This window comes from Phasianus colchicus, chromosome 9 (assembly GCF_987193195.1).
Source record: "Phasianus colchicus chromosome 9, bPhaCol1.hap1.1, whole genome shotgun sequence".
NCBI classification, from domain to species: Eukaryota; Metazoa; Chordata; class Aves; order Galliformes; family Phasianidae; genus Phasianus; species Phasianus colchicus.
This window is the reverse complement of record NC_143444.1, coordinates 8,215,054-8,231,316: the sequence shown is the minus strand read 5'-3', so window position 1 is coordinate 8,231,316 and position 16,263 is coordinate 8,215,054. Positions and strand designations below refer to the sequence as shown.

General features: G+C 52.9%; 1 protein-coding gene across 2 annotated transcripts in view; it reads right to left on the bottom strand.

Annotated features, from left to right (window-relative positions):
- The window catches only part of PBX1 (PBX homeobox 1), a 107,147-nt gene extending 93,308 nt beyond the window's left edge, over positions 1 to 13,839 (bottom strand). Inside the window, exons 1-2 of one of the 2 annotated variants that reach the window (XM_031595651.2) lie at positions 13,252 to 13,839; positions 11,022 to 11,095 (exon numbers count right to left, since the gene is read on the bottom strand). In XM_031595651.2, the coding sequence (XP_031451511.1) occupies positions 11,022 to 11,095; positions 13,252 to 13,442 (265 nt within the window). In that variant the 5' untranslated portion in view covers positions 13,443 to 13,839. The remainder of the gene's footprint in view (positions 1 to 11,021; positions 11,096 to 13,251) is intronic. The other variant, XM_031595652.2, reaches the window with a different exon arrangement.
- Positions 13,840 to 16,263: the final 2,424 nt, after the last annotated feature.

Sequence of the window (16,263 nt, the reverse complement as noted above, 5' to 3'; positions counted from 1 at the left end):
GCTCATTTCTGCAGAGGAACCAGGTGAAGAGACAACTTATTTGCAGAAGCTGGGAACATGGGGTCCTCCCTCTGCTGCCAGCCTCCTCCACGTCCCCCAGGAGCACATGCTAGGAGGGAACACTGAGGCACCGCCTGGGACCTCTGACAGAAGAACACTGCTCCGAGCACTGCCAGTCCCCAGGGGCTGCCTCTAAATTACACAGCAGAATGTGCCAGGACAAGCTGTCTCCACAGACAAAACATGGTGTGGTTTGGAGGAGCCTGCTCCACTGCTCACTGCAGAAAGGCCCAAAAGACCCATCAGCGAGAGCCCCCTCCCAGCAGCACGGCCACGGCTTGAGCTACTCCAGCCCTGGGCCAAGGGGACCCTTGGAAGGAGCCCAAGATGAGCTGCCTGACAGATGAGACCATCACTACGGCCTCCCGGAGTGCGGACGAGGAGCTGGAGGGTGGGCAGAGCACCTAACAGGAGCCCATGGGCAGCAGGGAGAACATCACACACACACCTCAGGGCCTCGCTGCCTCTGCCCAGGTCCGCAGCCCCAAAGGGAAAAGCAAATACAATCAAAGGGAAACCAGAAGGGACCAGGACGATGGGACTCGGAGCGATGGAGGCCTGCCACACACACCAGCAAGGCTCAGGACCTGAGCAGGTAGTTTCCATTTTAATCAACAGACAGCCTCCTGATTAAACAGGAGCTCAAAAATTATCCTAATGGAGTTCCTTTCAAACACAAACCGCAGGGACCTATCCTAATTGTGCAGTTCCTTTCTCAATCACAGCCTACGTATAATAAGGCAGGTCTGTCCTCCGCCCTTGCCTACAGCCACGTGCCTCGATATTCAGGATCCAGCCAGCTCCACGCAGGCCTACAGCATGCTGTGGCCAAACCACACCAATGAGCAGGAGGGATCTTCCAGCAGCTGTGATGTCCCTGGTCATCACAGGAGAGTCAGACTAAAAGACCTCAAGAATCCCTTCCAACTCAAGCAGTTCTAGGATTCAACTCACTCAAACTCTCCCTTCCTAAACTAGGGCTCTGCAACATTCCTTCTGCGAGCACCAGACCCCAAATCCAAGCAGTTCTAATTGGGGCCATCAAGACATGAAGCACCGCACGCTACAACGCTTGCTGTCTGTGTGCAGCCTGCTTGCTATCTGCCCATGGAGCACCTCAGCATTGCCAGGGACTGTTTCCAAGCCCTAATCAAACACCGCAGAAAAGGGAAAAGAAAGCCGGTCCTGCCATCAGCATGGACTGTACACCTTTCTGCTGTACAGCCTCAGATTCATTTAAAGATCATGGACTTCCTCTACCTCTATCCTTCTCTGTATTTTATCTCGTTTCACATTATACATGGCTTTTTGAGGCAAACAATCTCCATTTGCCCCAGGACGGTCTTCCTAAACCTCCATACACTAGCACATGTCACCCCTGTCCTCCTTTTGTCACTCCAGGCATCGCTCTGCTCCCTTCCAGTGGCACACCTCACCCCTATCCAAATGCAAATACAAGTCTTCCATGATAGGAAAAAATAAAATAAACAGAACACCTGCAAACCCAGATCTGGTTACCCAACTGCTCCATCACCACAACAAAAGGAACGAAACCAAGCAGGCTCGGAGCTCTGCAGCCTGGGCCAACAATGATCCACCCAGCATCCAACCCAGCAGGGCCCAGATGGCAGCACGGGCACCATCATGCTCCATAATGCGGTTTCCCTCCTTCTGCTGGGTGGAGGACACAGTGCCTAACAGCTGCTCCCACCGCTGCCTGCTGCCAATAAAGAACAGCAGAGACAAAAGATCACTTTTGCCCCGTGACCTTCTCTGCCATATTCCCCCAACCCCTCCAAAGCTTAAGCGGCCCAGGTGCGCAAATGTTACCGAATGCCCTCGCCAGAAGGAAAGTAAATTCCAGCCAAGCAGGGAAATGCCAGCCACAATCAGACCTCGAGATGTGCAAATAGCAGCCAGGGACCTTCGGGAGAGAAGCAGCCCCAGCCCAGTCGCTCCTCCAGATAATCCTTCCAGGGACACTTCCACCAGCAGCGCCCGGACCAGAAGAACCACATTTAACTATTTGAGGGAGAGCAGAATATACATATATTGAAATGTGTTACTGTGCTGCATGACCTTGTGGTCACTGGGGGACAGGACTGCGGTGGGGCTTGGCAGAAGCCAGCACTGCTTGCCCCATGCAACAAGCCTAGGGATAAAAGGAGATGCTTTGCCTCTCTGAGTGCACGCAGAAGGCTCTGTGCCTCCAAACAGAGCACCTGTATCGGTGTGATGAAGTTAAGGAGCAGACCTCTTTGGGAAATTCTGTGTGAGGTTCAAAGGGAAAAGCAGGCTGCTAAGAGCTTGCTGAGCAAAGCGCTTCACATTGCTTCATTTCACACTGCTGAAAGCGTAAATCAGGGAACCGCTCCTCAGATTTTTCTCCATTAGCAAAGTATATTGCAACTCCCCATCGCCGATACCGATCGGTACGTCACATCTGCTCACCAGCTCCAGCAGCCAGGATTTTGGGGGATGTATTATCACCCTAGAAAAACACCACCCCTGCCACCTGCTCCCTGCACTGGGAACAGGGATGTGCAAGCCTCCCAGTCCTTAGAAGGCACACGGGAGCAAGTGCCCTGCGAAGCAGAAAGCACCAACTTACCAGGATAGGTTGCATCCCGAGCTACCAGCTCAGAATCTACCGACTTCCAACTCATTTCCCTTAACCTGTGGGCTGAGCCTTTTGTACAGAGATCTGCAATACACCCCATACTAATCACAAGCTAAAAAAAAAAACAACCACTCAGGACTGAATCGATACATTTGCAACCTTTTTAAGGATAGGGCCTGCTCAAGTTAAAAGCTGGAGACCAATCCACCCAGAGGTGCAACCAGCAGGCGCCAGGTATTGTATCATTCCTGATGTTTCACCTGAAAATCACCGTGCGTGAGAAAAGAAGGAGCTGTGTAAACAAGCAGATGCACACCCACAAGCAGCTTGGGTTTTGAAACATTAATGCTGAAACGAGAAAGGCACGTTTCGGAGAGTTGTAGGCAGATTCACTTTCATTTTGGCTTCAGCCCCGTGCATATCGAGTGTCAAAGGAAAGAGTCGTGCTGAATTAGAAAGAAAGAAACCTGCACTGCGGAAGCGTGCGCAGGATTGGGACCGCCGAAGTTAGGAAGGGAGCAGCAAGGAACAGTGCACACTTAGCAACTGGAACGGTATTTCTGCCGCTTAACCTGCCACTGTTAATTTTGCTAATCGACATCACTCTGGAATTTGAAAATGTTATCCAACCAGGAGAGAAACTTGATTTTCCTCTTCTGGTAACAAGGAGAGGCAGGCCGGCCAGGCTAGGCCAAATGTGTAGTTACAAAACGCCATGCAGGCAGAGAGGGAGAGAAGCAAGGAACCGAGTTTCTCAGCCTGGACTCGGATGAGAAACAAGTCCAGCCGTCCGCAACAAAGTCAGGCTGGGTCCACTTGCAGCTCTGTTTGTTTTTCCATCAAGACTGAAGTAAAATGGCAAAGTTATTTCATCTTGTTGCGATCAGCACTGGCTGATCTGTGGGGTTTCAATTGATCTGTGTATTTTTAAGAGGGTGGGAAACAATCCTTCGGGCTCAAGGCAAGGCAAAAAGCTATTTCGGGTAAGGCTTCTATAAATAAAAGGCCATGCAAACTGAACACGCTGGACAGGGCGAGGACAGTGACAACGCACTGCTCCCTGGGTGTCGGAGGGGATCGCTGTGATCTGCTTCATCAGCTCCCCAAAATGCTCCTCAGTGTGCACGGCCCGGGGACAGGCAAGGCCATTCCCCAGCACAGCGCTGCCGGCTCTAGGGGAAGTAGGTGGTAAAGCACAATCTGTATGCAGAGGTTTTCCCAGCCAAGCCATCGCCTGGATTCCTCCCTCCATTCCCCAGCTCTGCTCACCAGAAAGCTATTAAGGGCTGGGGAAGGGAGATTAGCAGCCACCAACAGAAGGCGAGCAGAGAAAAGGTGACTCTACAGAGAGGAGATCCTGATTAAAAAACACACAGCTGAGACAACAGAAGCACCCTAAGCTGCAAGACTCCCCTCCTAGAGCCCATTTTGGGGTGTCCCTAGAAGTTAGCTAAGCCTTCTGAAAGATGTGAAAGCTGAAGATGGCATTCAGGGCCAACCTGCTATGTTTTACAACAGGCAGCAGATGTGCAGGCTTGTTCCTGGACCAGGGAACGGCCCCCAGTCCTGCAGCAGGGCACAGCGGGCTCTCCCCACCCAGCACACCCCCTTCCACAGCTTACACATGGCTGCAGGACTGCAGTCTCTCAGGATCACATTGTTCTGACTTTAAGAAAAAAAAAAGCAACACACAAGGGCAGGGCTCGTGAGCAAGGCCAAGAGATATAATTCTTCAGTGCCTTTTTCTTCCCATCCCAATTCCAGCCCAAGCAATGCCCCAGCCTGAGCACTGCAGCATGTGAAGGCCTTGCTGGTGGCCTGATAGCTCCATGCCATAATGTATGCAGCCCACAGCCTCCCCAGGCCATGGCTTTCTGCAATTTATACCCATAGTGCCCATCACCTTGTGTTATTTAAGCCAATTGCTGGGGGAAGCAGTGCCCCTGAGACGGAACGTATGCAGAAGCTGACTGCCCAGCCTTTCAAACCACTGAGTTGGGTGGTTGGGCAGAGGTTGTTATATTGGCACCTAATGCAACCTGGCAGCATTTAGGCATCACGTGCTACTCCAGACTGGCAGTCAGGAAGCCTGATAACGTTCCCAAACAGCTCTGCCACCCTCCTGAACACTTGCCAGGGCAACCAAACCAGAACAGTTTCTGCGTGGATGTCCAGGGAAAGCCAAGGTGCACAGGCTGAGGTGGGGAAGGGCCCAGGTTTATTAGATTATGGACTGTCCCCATGCAAACAGGGATGTATTGATCCAGCCTGCAAACACCTGGCTGGGAATAAAAGCAGCCCTTGAGTATACAGAAGCTGCTATAGATTATTAACCAGATCCACTGCTGTAAATCACATTACCTCCTTCAAAAGGCCGAATCAGGACCGAGTTCCCTTGTGTTAGGTGCTGTACAGGCAGGAAAGCATATATCCTAGCTGTGCAAGGGAGTGTTCCTTCTGGCACCCAGAAGCAAAATATTCAACACAGGACTGGGGAGCCCTCCAGGAACACGCTGCTTCCCCCACATGAACCCCCAAACCAAGCATAGAATAAAGAAACTCACTGCCTAAGGAAATTGCCCTACAAATACAAGGGAGCGAGAAAAAAAAGAAAAAAAATCAAAGAGCTAGAAATATGTATCTCATTTATCTGGACACAAACTCACCCCCTGCTCCTGCCTGGAGACCTTTATTTTACACCAGCTGCATGCATTGCAAACAGCCCCTTCGTTGCACAGAACCAACAGCACAGGCTCCCTGCATCCCAAAGCACCCTAAGTCCAAACGCAGGAAGAGAAAGAGACAGGAAAATGCTTAATACAGCTCCTCAAAAGATCACAAAATCCTCTGCAGAGCTTCAACAACAGAGAGCACAGCAGCTCCTGGATTAAAGAAAGAGCTGGGAAATGAGGTGCTACACCAGCGACAAAGGAGGAATCCCTTATTTCTCTGTTCTCCCTGCCAAAATCTCCAGCTCTGATTCAGCAGAAGCACAAATAGCAGCATAGCCTAGTGCATCTCACTGCAAACAAAACCATTTACATTTAAAACACCACCCTGCTCCCCTAAAGAACTGCTGCATGCAGTAATTTCCTTGTGACAAGGGGGAAAAAAAAAAAAAAAGTGGAAAAAAACCCATGATGAAATTGTCTCAGAGTTTCTCTGCATTTTGTTTACAGCTGCTGCCCTCAAAGCCAGGGCCAGCACACAGAGCACAAGCCTGCTAACAGGAATAAATCCAACATTTGAGACCGTTTAGAAAAGCTCTGCTTGCAGACAGTCAGCGCTCAAAGGGGGAAATCCCTTTGCAGCTCTCAAATAAGGGAACTAGAGCTGTTTTCCCTGGAGAAATTTAGGCCTGAAAGATCTTCTGAGTTTCTCGTTTAGAACTACACAGCCCAATAACAGACCCTCCTTCCCCAGACTGGACTTAACCACAGCATTTTGCTGCCAAGAGCACTCACGGGGAGGGTGGACAGAAACCCACGGGATGGTGAAGACCCCTAACATGTCCTTAAGAGGACATCGCCATTAGTTGTTAAATGTGGTTTATGTGGGTATTTTTCCAGCATTTGCCCCTAAACCAGGGACAGGAGGATGTTGGTATAGGGGACTCAGCCCCTTGCCTGCAAGCAACTGGGGTGGGGGGGCTCAGCAGCTAACCCCACAGGCCTGCAACCACAGGGAAGTTGATTCGACACCAGGCACCCCAAATAAAAGCCAATCTCGGAACAAAGACCTCACGTTTGGGGAATTCTCTCCCCAAAGAGCACGGAGCAATAAGGCCCAGCCATGGCCTCGCTGCACTGCCTGAGGGGAGGGGGTGAGGAGCCTGCTGGCAGCCCCCGCTTCCACCTCCTGCCCTGGTGAATTGCAGGAGGCCAATTTTGATTAAACTAATTAAGCCTGCTCCGTTCAAAGAGCTCCAGCCACATGCTACCAGGGGAGAGGGAGAAAATACAAAATTAAAAGGAAGAAAGAGCAATCTCACTGCAAGCACGCTGCTGCGACGCTACCCGTCCTCGACAGGCTCTGATGGACAACATCTTGTTTGAGGAGGAAAGCTCAGAGAAAAGCACTCACTGCTTCACAGATCCCACCCCACAGGCCATTCCCCACAGACGCAGCCCGCTGCTGCCCTGCGAGTCATTGGGTTGTACTGGAGCCTTCCCATTAAGGTGACTGGGTTCCATCCCCACAGCTAGCCCCTGAGTGCGCCGACTCCCCTTGCAGCCACGCAGCCTGACCCCCTCAAGCCAACATCTCCCAGACACCATTTTCCTCCCATACCATCATCCCTATCTTTCCACCCTTTCAGATCATCCCCATCTTTCAGCCCTTGCACATTCCCTTCCCTTGAAGGCAGTGGGTTTCTGGAAGCAATTACCCGGAGCTGCACAGAGGTTTCCCCGCACACACAGGCCTTGCTCTCAGCAGGGCCGAAGGGAAAGGGACAAAACATTCTGCTCTTCCTCCATAGGGACCCTCAGACCCCAGGGAGGACCAGCCCCATGCATGGCATGCTGCCCCTCATCCCGTGCCTCCGCTGGAGGGGTTTAGGGGGCAGGAAGAGAAAGAAACCCCGTAACGTAATTGCTAGATTAAAGAGAAACGGCAGGCAAGGATAATAAGAGAGGTGTCAGAAGTGAAATACAGTAACAGACATTAAAAAAAAAAAAAAGACTACAGTTCTGTGATGGGGGTGTTAATTGAACACAGAGCTGGAGAGAACAAAGGGGTGTTAAGGAAGAAAAAGAAGGGGAAAAAAAAATCCTGCCTCCTCCAAAGATCTGATTTGAGTTAAGTTTGGTGAAGATAATGCGCGGGGAAAGGTAGCTGAGAGGCACCTTATATAGCTATTATGTTCTAAAATTAAAGAAACAAACCCATTATTCGACAACAATTGCACGGCTAATCAGTGCTGTCTATAAATATTCCACTTAGTAAATTCCATCCATTGGCTGTACGCACGCTTTTCTACTCAACTCCAATCCCTGCGCCGCAGAAGGGCTGCGAAAAGCCGAGCGGGGGCTCTGGGGGAAGAAGTCAGGGCCTTGACAGAAGTACTGCGCACCCTACGCCCTCACCTCCCCCAAAAGAGCAGAGAAAGTGAAACGATAGGAAAAGCTCTTAAGGAGGAGGAATGAGATTAAGCAGCCCTATATCCTGCGCTCGCCTCTGCCGGTGCCCAGCAGTGAGATGGGCGCTGGAGGCTCGCAGCCGAGAGACGCCGCTGCATTTTGACAGCAGATATTTTCCAGTTTGCCATCCAAGGACCCCACGTCTGCACGTCTTGCCTGCTTCTTCTGCTTAGCTATTCTGCTCATGCAGAGAACAGCTTAAAGAAAAGGGGAAAAAAAAAAAAAAAAAAACCAACACAAGGGAGGGGGGAGAGAGGACACAGAGTCAGAGCCCCTATCCCTCCCTGCCTTCAAACTTTCTGTAAATCCGCAACGCGATTTCCGATTTCAACCCTATCGACGGAGGAATCGATTGTATTCCGGACAACAATGCCTCCCATTTCCATAATTATTATTCCAAAAAGCCAGCCAGCCATTTGAAGGCAGTCCTGCCCCTCCAGCTCATAACAAAGCAGCCAACTGCAAGTGAACGCACACCAAATGAGCGCCGGCAACTCGCGCCGACATCCAAGCGGCGATTCTTCCCCTGCGTGCTTCCATCCGGACCGATGCTCCCAACTTTTACTACTTCTAAACAAACATCGCCCAAAGGAGAGAGCCTGCAGACAAAACGCAACCGATGGATTCCAACTGCTGAGCTTTAGAAAAGAGATGAGAAAATGATTATAAGTGCGTGAATATAATTGAAGGGGACGAGTGCGGAAGGGAACTTTTCGGCCAGTAAAGACGACCTCTTTTTCTGCAAACTTTATAGACACTTTGGGTTTGCTCAGGCAACGTTAGCGCTATGAAATATTATCCATAACGCTGCGAGAGACGGTGGTAAAGTCTCCGTGAGGCTCTGGAGTCACTTAAATCAGGCAGCGGGCAACTGAGCAAATGCTACCGCACATCACAGCGCCGGGGGAGGCTGCATCAGGCACTGCCAAAAACCCCTCAGTGCCCACTGACAGCATCTCCAGCAGCAGCTCCCACGACGCAGAAAGGGAACCCAAAGGGGAAGAGTTGAGGGAGAGGTCGGCTCAGCTTACACGGCACTGCTTGCCTGCACAGACTCCTGCAACCAAAGGGAGAACGCAGGGCCCTCGGCCCCAGGAAAAGCAGGCAAGCCTCCTGCCACTGCCGGGCCCACCAAGCAATAATGAAAGAAAAATACCATCTGGTCGTTTGCTCGCTGACAAAGTGTGACTTTTGGGGATGCAGATGGGGGAAAGGGGAGGAGGTTTCTTTAATTTGCAAAGCAAAATTCACCATATCCAAGGGGAGATAAACTACGCTCCAAGAGCCACCTCCGTTCAGCCTCCTCAGAGGCTGCCGTACAGCAGCAGTGCATCCACGTAACCCATGCTCAACAGCAGCAAACACAATTTTAGAAGTGTAAGACGGCCCCAACCCACACCTGAACATCACTCATCCCCAACAGCACAGCTCTGCTCACCACCTCTCCGGGTTTCACTCAGCTAAAGGGAAGGAACGCGCCCAGTCCCCGTGCCTGTCCCCACCCCATAACTTTATGAGTGCCCTGGCACCAGAGCCGGTCACCCTGCCAAACATTGCCACATGCAGCACCGCACACACATGAGCAAACATTTTCTTTGCTTAAAGCAAAATAAAAGGAGAAGAAGGAGAAGAACCCAACGGCTCCTTTTTCGGAGGGTGGGCACACAGCAAAAATTCGAAAAAAGCAGCCATAAAATGTATTCACACACAGTCTCCACCACTTTACACACACCATCAACTCCGCAGAGGTTCCCCTACAGAACCCAGCGCGTGTTATTGTGCAAACGACACAACGAAGGGCTGCTCGGTGAGGGCTTGGAGCTGAATGCCATCGTAGGTGCTTTGTCTGTGCTACAAGCTGCACAAACAACGTTTAACAATAGGCCCCTTTAGTCATTTCATATATATTGCAAGAGTCAAGTAATTGTATTTTCAATCAGCTGCTCGCGCTAGGAGGTTTCATATATATTTAAGAAAAAAAGAAAGTAAGACCCAGACTCAGGTTTCCGAAAGCTGTTCCCCTTTTATGTGTAACTATCAATGTATATCAACCGGGCGCGCAATCATATTTATTGTCACTTTCATTCATGTCATGCCCTTGCTTATATGGTTTAGATATGAATTATTGACTGTTACAGTCCTCGTTGTAAAAGGGGAGGGGGGTGGGAGCCGAATACTTTGCTGTGTGCTGAAAGCAGGCAGCTGAGAGCCCGCTGAGCACCTCCGGTTGGCCCTGAAAGGCATTAGCACAAGTCAGCCCTCCACACTGTGTTCCTGCTATTCCCTATTTCCACCCCCCAGCCCTTCTCTCAACCAAAAAGAGAAGGAAAAAAAAAAAAAGAAGAAAAAAAAAAAAAAAAAAAAGGATTCTGGCAAATAAATAAATAAGTGGTGCATGTTGCTAAATGTCCTTCCCTGAGCATCTGTTGTTTAAGATCACCCTTGATTGATGACTGCTATTTTTTAATTGTTGCTTTTAAAATTTAAATGCCCCCCTGGGATGTGTTATAAGTGTGTTAGTACATGGTAGGAGGTCTGGAAAGTGGGAAACGGCAGAGCCAAGGCTCTCATGTCATTAGCTTCTTTAGAAGCCTGAGAACACCCCATGTCATAAAACAACAGTACCCTAAAGTAACTAACAATCTAATATATTGCTTTCACTGAAGGCAGCTGACAACTTGCTCTTACAGGAGCTGGGATGGATGATTGGCAGACATGAGCATTTTAACCCTTTCTTAAAAATTATTTAAAAAAAAAAAGTAAGAAACCTATAGGTCTACCTTAGCATGAATAGCAGTAAAACCCTACTATTTTACCCCCCTACACACACAACACCCTGCAGTCAATTATTTTGTTAAAGCAGTGCCATGCTTTAAGGAAAAAAAAAAACAAAACAACACAACAACAGAGCAAGAGAGAAACTGCACCGTTTCCCATTTTTCCCTCCTCACCCCCCAAAAAACAATGAATAAGAGGAGGCTCCACAATAGGAACTAAACCACACTATTCTCCCCGGCAGACACAAACCACATCACTCGAGTCCAGCGCCAGAAGCACTGCATACCAGGGAGTTGTTTCTCCCCACTTAAACACTCCCACACACGGATTGGAGCGGGGGGGGGGGTCACAAACTTTGTGGAATAACACCTTCAAAGAGCAGAAAGAAAAACAACACGGAACCAACGGCGTGCCTTCCCTACCTGTTTTTTCTTTGATTTCACACAAGACATTAAAAAGAGCCGGCTTCATCCTGTGGCAGTTTAAAGCGTGTTTCCTGCAGAGAAAAGGAAAAAAGGGGTGAGGTTAGGATGTCATACAGCCACAACTTTCCCAGATTCACAGCAGCTCCTTGGTGGACCCCAGGGGGTGGGGGGATGTTTGGGGTAGGGCCCTGCAAGGACCTCAGGGATGTGGCACCGGAGCGGCCAGCAGGCATCTCCCTGGTGGAAAGGGGAGAAACGAGGCCAATTTTGAATGGCTTTGAATACAACATTTGCTACTGAGCGGCTCTCGAGGCAAGCTGCTCCCCGAGCCAGGAGGCTCAGAAGCCAGGCTTGGTTTAACTCTCATTCACACACACACAGCGCAGCAGCGGGCTCACTCCATCTCCCACCTCCAAACTAAAGCCAGCCATGTGTTTCATCCTCAATCTTGCAAAGCAAAAAGGAAAAAAGCCCCCTCCTGCTTTCCCCCAGTGCTGAAACATCCTCTGCTGAGAGCTGTCAACCCGGGCAATTTCAGCGCCCAACTTGGAGCACCGACATGCACAGCCACAGGCACGCGCGCAGATGGAGAAATAAATCCGGCTCTCCGCACCCGTGCTGCACTCCTTGCATGCACCCAGCTTCTTGGCAGGTGCCAGGGTTGAATTCCTCGCAATTGGGGCAGGAAATATTTACAAAAGCAGCCTGACGCTGCTGGGAAGCGGTGGCGTTGCGCTCAGTGCTCCCTCCTCGAGGTCGGTGTTGCGGGGCTGGCCGCCCTCCGCCTGTGGGTTTGGGGGAACGGAGAGCTTTTTGGGGTGGTTTGACGGACAGGTTTCACAGCCTGCTGGGTGCCTGCAAAGCAGCAAGGTGGGATGGCTGTGGGTTCCTCCTGCAGCCGTATGACGGCTCGGCCGAGGGCTGTGTTGTATGAAGGGCTGCTCCTAGCAGGCGCCGGTTACGGGATTTCTGTTTACCAACCGAAACAACACGCGAAGCCGATGTGAACATCTGGCAAACATTCACACCACTTCCCCCACCACCCACAACATGTTGGGAGAGATTTATGTGGCCGACGAAGCCTCCCAAAGGTGGATAACCTCGCGGAGCCACGGTGTGCCCGTATCAGATGGGAGCAGGCATTGGGGTGCACAAATCACGTACGGGCACCAGAGGGGCCCTCCTGCAAATCACACCGGGGCAGAGGCCGAGTACCAAACTTAAGGAAAACAACAAGAAGAAAAAAGCAGCAAAACCCCCTACGATAGCTGGATGGGTGCAGGAAATGCAAAGCCAAAGATCTCTGCTAAATAATGCGTGTTTGGCAGCTCTGGGATAAAAAAAAAAAAAAGTCCTATGAGGATGGTGCAGGAATAGCACCTTCTAGGCTGCTTCTAGGGCTTCCCTGGGGCTGCTCTGCTCCGGGCCGTTGATTTGGATTGGTTTGATGAAGCACCCTAAATGCTCATAATTCCCACAACTTTCAGGAGGAGAGAGCTCTCTCTGCCCTCTGTCCTCCTGCTCCCAGGAACGCTGCTGAGGGCACTGCAGGGCTGTGCTCCCCATGCAAGCCATCCCAAAGCGTGTCCGTGGTTCCGTGCCTTCTCCCAGCAGCAGGGATGGAGCAGCACTGCACCCCACGGCCCCACGCCGGGTGAACTCTGAGCGCACCCCGACAACACCGACCAACTCTTTCATTACCATTATTTACCCCTCAAACCGTGCTTTTAGTTAGACGGGATTTTCTTCTCTCCCCAACTTTTGCTCGCACCTCGGGAGCCGCACGCTGGAGGGTAGATCAGTCCACACACCCTACAGCCTTTCCTTTCCCTCTTTTTTAGAATACCTTGGGATTTATGGGGGGGGAGGGAGGAGAGGGTGGAATAAGAACATGGGAAGAAAATTAAAGGCAGAAAGGCAGGCGGTGCCAGCAGAGAAGCACGGCCTCGCCAAGCCGGCGCTGGGCCCCACCGGGCAGCGGCACCGCGCTGCGGGAGCGAGCGGGCTGCGGGGAACTGCCCCAAAGTTACAAGAAAGGGAGAAAAAAATACGTTTCCATCGGGGCGGGGGTTAGGAAATACGGACGGGAAGCAGCCCCCCGAGCCGAGGGGACGGGAGAAGCCGCCCTCCCGCCGCACAACAAAGCCGCACAAAGGGCTGCGAGCCGGGCTGCTCCCCACCCCCCGGCACCCCCCGGTAAACTTCCCCGCGCCCGCCCCTCGCTCACCTGGCCTGCGCCTCGTCCAAACTCTGGTCCGTGATGGTCATGATCTGCTGTAAGATGTCTCCGATGTCCTGCTTCCTGCCTGCCTCCCCCTCCGCCCCGCCTGGTCCATCCTGCATGTGCTGGGACAGGCCCGGGTGGCCCGGCATCCCCACCCCGCTGTGCGTGTGCATCAGCCGCGGCTGCTCGTCCATCTCCGGCCGCCGGCTCCCGCTCCGCCGCCTCCCTGCTGGCTGCCGGCCGCGGCGGCTGGGCTGCCCGCCTGGCTCCGCGCTTTCTTTTCTTGCTCGCTTTCTTCTTCTTCTTTCCTTCCCCCCCCTCCTCCTCCCCGCAGCCTCTTCCTCCTCTTCGCTTTTTTTTTTTTTTTTTTTTTTTTTTTTTTTTATTATTTATCCTTCACGCTGGCTTCCAGCTCGGCGGTGGAGAGGAAAAGGAGGAGGGAAAAAAAAAAAAAACGCACACACACACACACAGACAGAGGGAGGAAAAAAAAAAAAAAGCAAAAAAAAAAAAAAAAAAAGAGAGAGAGAGAGAGAGAAAAGAAAGGGGAAAAAAATCCCTTTGGTTGCTAGAGGAGGAGGGATGGAACGAGGGAGGGAGGGAGGAGGGAGGGGGGGTTCCGGGGAAGGGAGGGGAAACGGCGGCGACTCCGAAAGCAGGGCAGCGCGGCGCGGCCCGGGAGGCGGCGGCGGGGGGCGGGCAGGGCCGGCGGGCAGCGGCCGCCGCGGGGCGGAGCGCGGCGCGGAGCGGAGCGGGGCGGCCCCCGCGATGGCAGCGCCGCGCCGCGGGGCCGGAGCTCGGCGGGAGCGCGGCGGGGGTGGGCTCCAAACTTTCCCCCACCCTCCGCGCTCGGCTCCGCGCCCGGCAGCGGGGCCTCCCCCTCCGGCCGGGCCTGCACGCGGCGATCCCCCCCACCCCCCCTTCCCCGGCCCTCGCCTCCTGCTTTTGTTCGGCTCCGGACTCCTCAAAGTGGCACGGAGGAGCCCGAGGAGGAGGGACGGAGGCGGGGGGGGGGAGGAGGAGGAGGAGGAGGAGGAGGGAGGAAGGGGCAGCGGCGGCTCTCCGCCCCCCCGGCCCCATTGGCGGCGGCGGCGGGAAGGCCGGCCCCCGCGGGCCGCACCGCCCTCCCGGCGGCCGCCCGTCAATCTCCGGGTTCAGAGGTGGGCCGGGGGCCGCGCCCCGCCCGCGCCTTAAAGCGGCCTCGGCCTGGGGCGGGTGGCGAAGAGCAGCGCCGCGCCGCGGAGCTCCGCGCCGCGCCTCTCCTCCGCCTCTCGCGCTCAGCGCGGCGGCTCGGCCCCGCCGTCGCCCGCGGCTTCTCCCCTCATCCCCCCGCGCCGTGCCTCGGCAGCTCCTTCCTTCTCACCTCGGCCACCCGCATCCCCTCGCTGCGCTTTCTTTCCCCGACCCGCGAGGTGCCGCCGGCGGGGCCTTGCCGAGCGGCGAATCCGTGCCCTCTGTACCTCCTATGCGTAGGATTGTTAAGGCTGGAAAAGACCTCTGAGATCATCGGGCCCGGTGCGGTGCCGCACCCCAGGGAGCCGCCGAGGCGGCCTCCGCAGAGATTTGGTGGTCTCACCTCAGCGCGGTGGGGAGATGAAGGGCTGTGGTCAGCTAACGGCCCCGCACTTCATCCCAGAGGTGCTGCTAGGTGGCTGCCAGCGCTGTGTTGCACGAACAGTCCCTTGGCTTTCTCTTCCACGGTGGTGGGATTCGCAGGGCTCAGGGGAAGGAGCCGTGATTTGATCCTTCTAAGGAAGGATGGGGAGAGTCGAGGGTGACAAAAGCAGCCCCAGACAGAGAGGAGGGGGCTCTCACAGGGCCCCATTGCCCCAGGGGATGGTGGTGTGGGGCCTTTCAGGGAACGCAAACCCAGTGCGTGGCATTTACGATGTACGCAGGACACGTGCATGCCTTGATGGTCCCACGAGGGATTCTGGCCAAAACATACATCTTCCAGGCAGGGGAAGCTGGTAGTGATCCCAAAAACCATTGGAGAGCTCAGTTCAGATCTACTCTCACAAGAGTGAGAGGACTTCTGGAATGCCCATCCGCGTTCTCATCCATCTCAGACTGTCCAGTGGCCAAACAGACCTCTGTCAGCATCAGATGACGAACAAGGGCAGCCATAAAACAAGGCCAGCCTGCTAACTTGTCTTTAAAAAATAGAGAGGGTAGTTATGGCGATCACAAGAACTTCCTGCTTGGCAGATGGTTTCATCAGATCTGAGGGCTGCCAAGCTGTCCCTCTCAGCATAAGGGAAGGCCCAGCCCCAGTCCCTGACCTCAGCTCAGGTCGGGGATGAAGCCATCCAGTTTATGGGAAAGATAAAAAAAAAAAAATAAGGCAATTGTTTTCCTTCCGTCCTTCCTTTTTAATGAAAGGCTTTCCAATATTTTAAGCAAAACAGGGCTTTCCATTTGGAAATTTCCTTTCCAACCATTAAAATGTTTTAAAGCGGTTGAAGGCGAAGCGAGATGTTTTGATTTCTGTCGCTGCGAAACGTTTCACTCAACACATTCTTTTTGTTTCTTGGCTTGCCAAAATTTTTCATCAGCTTTTCACCCAAGACATATCTATGTTTTTTTTTTGTCTTTTTTTTTTCTTTTTTTGAAAAGGCCAAAAACGAGGAGAAAATATTCGTATCTCCATGGCTGCACAGGAAATGGAACTTAATCCAAGGAACAAGGAGCCAAGGGACTTCTCTCCGAAGGTCCAACCTTTCAGACACTTAGTCATCCCCCTTACTCGCACACCAAGTCTAGACGTATGCTGTCTCAAAATTTGGCAGGGACTCTCCCATCCCCAGAGGTCAGTACAGGATCTGTTGGGTTTATTCTTGAGCAGCTCCAAGGAGGGGAAGCACGGTGGATCAAAACGAGGTGACAGGCCAGTCCGGGGAGGGCAGACAGTGGCACCCCAGTGATGTTGGGGCACGTGGGATGTGGTGGCCTGCTGAGCCTTCCCCATTTCCCAAGTCACAGCTTGATGCCTCAGCACATCAGGTAGGCACGTGT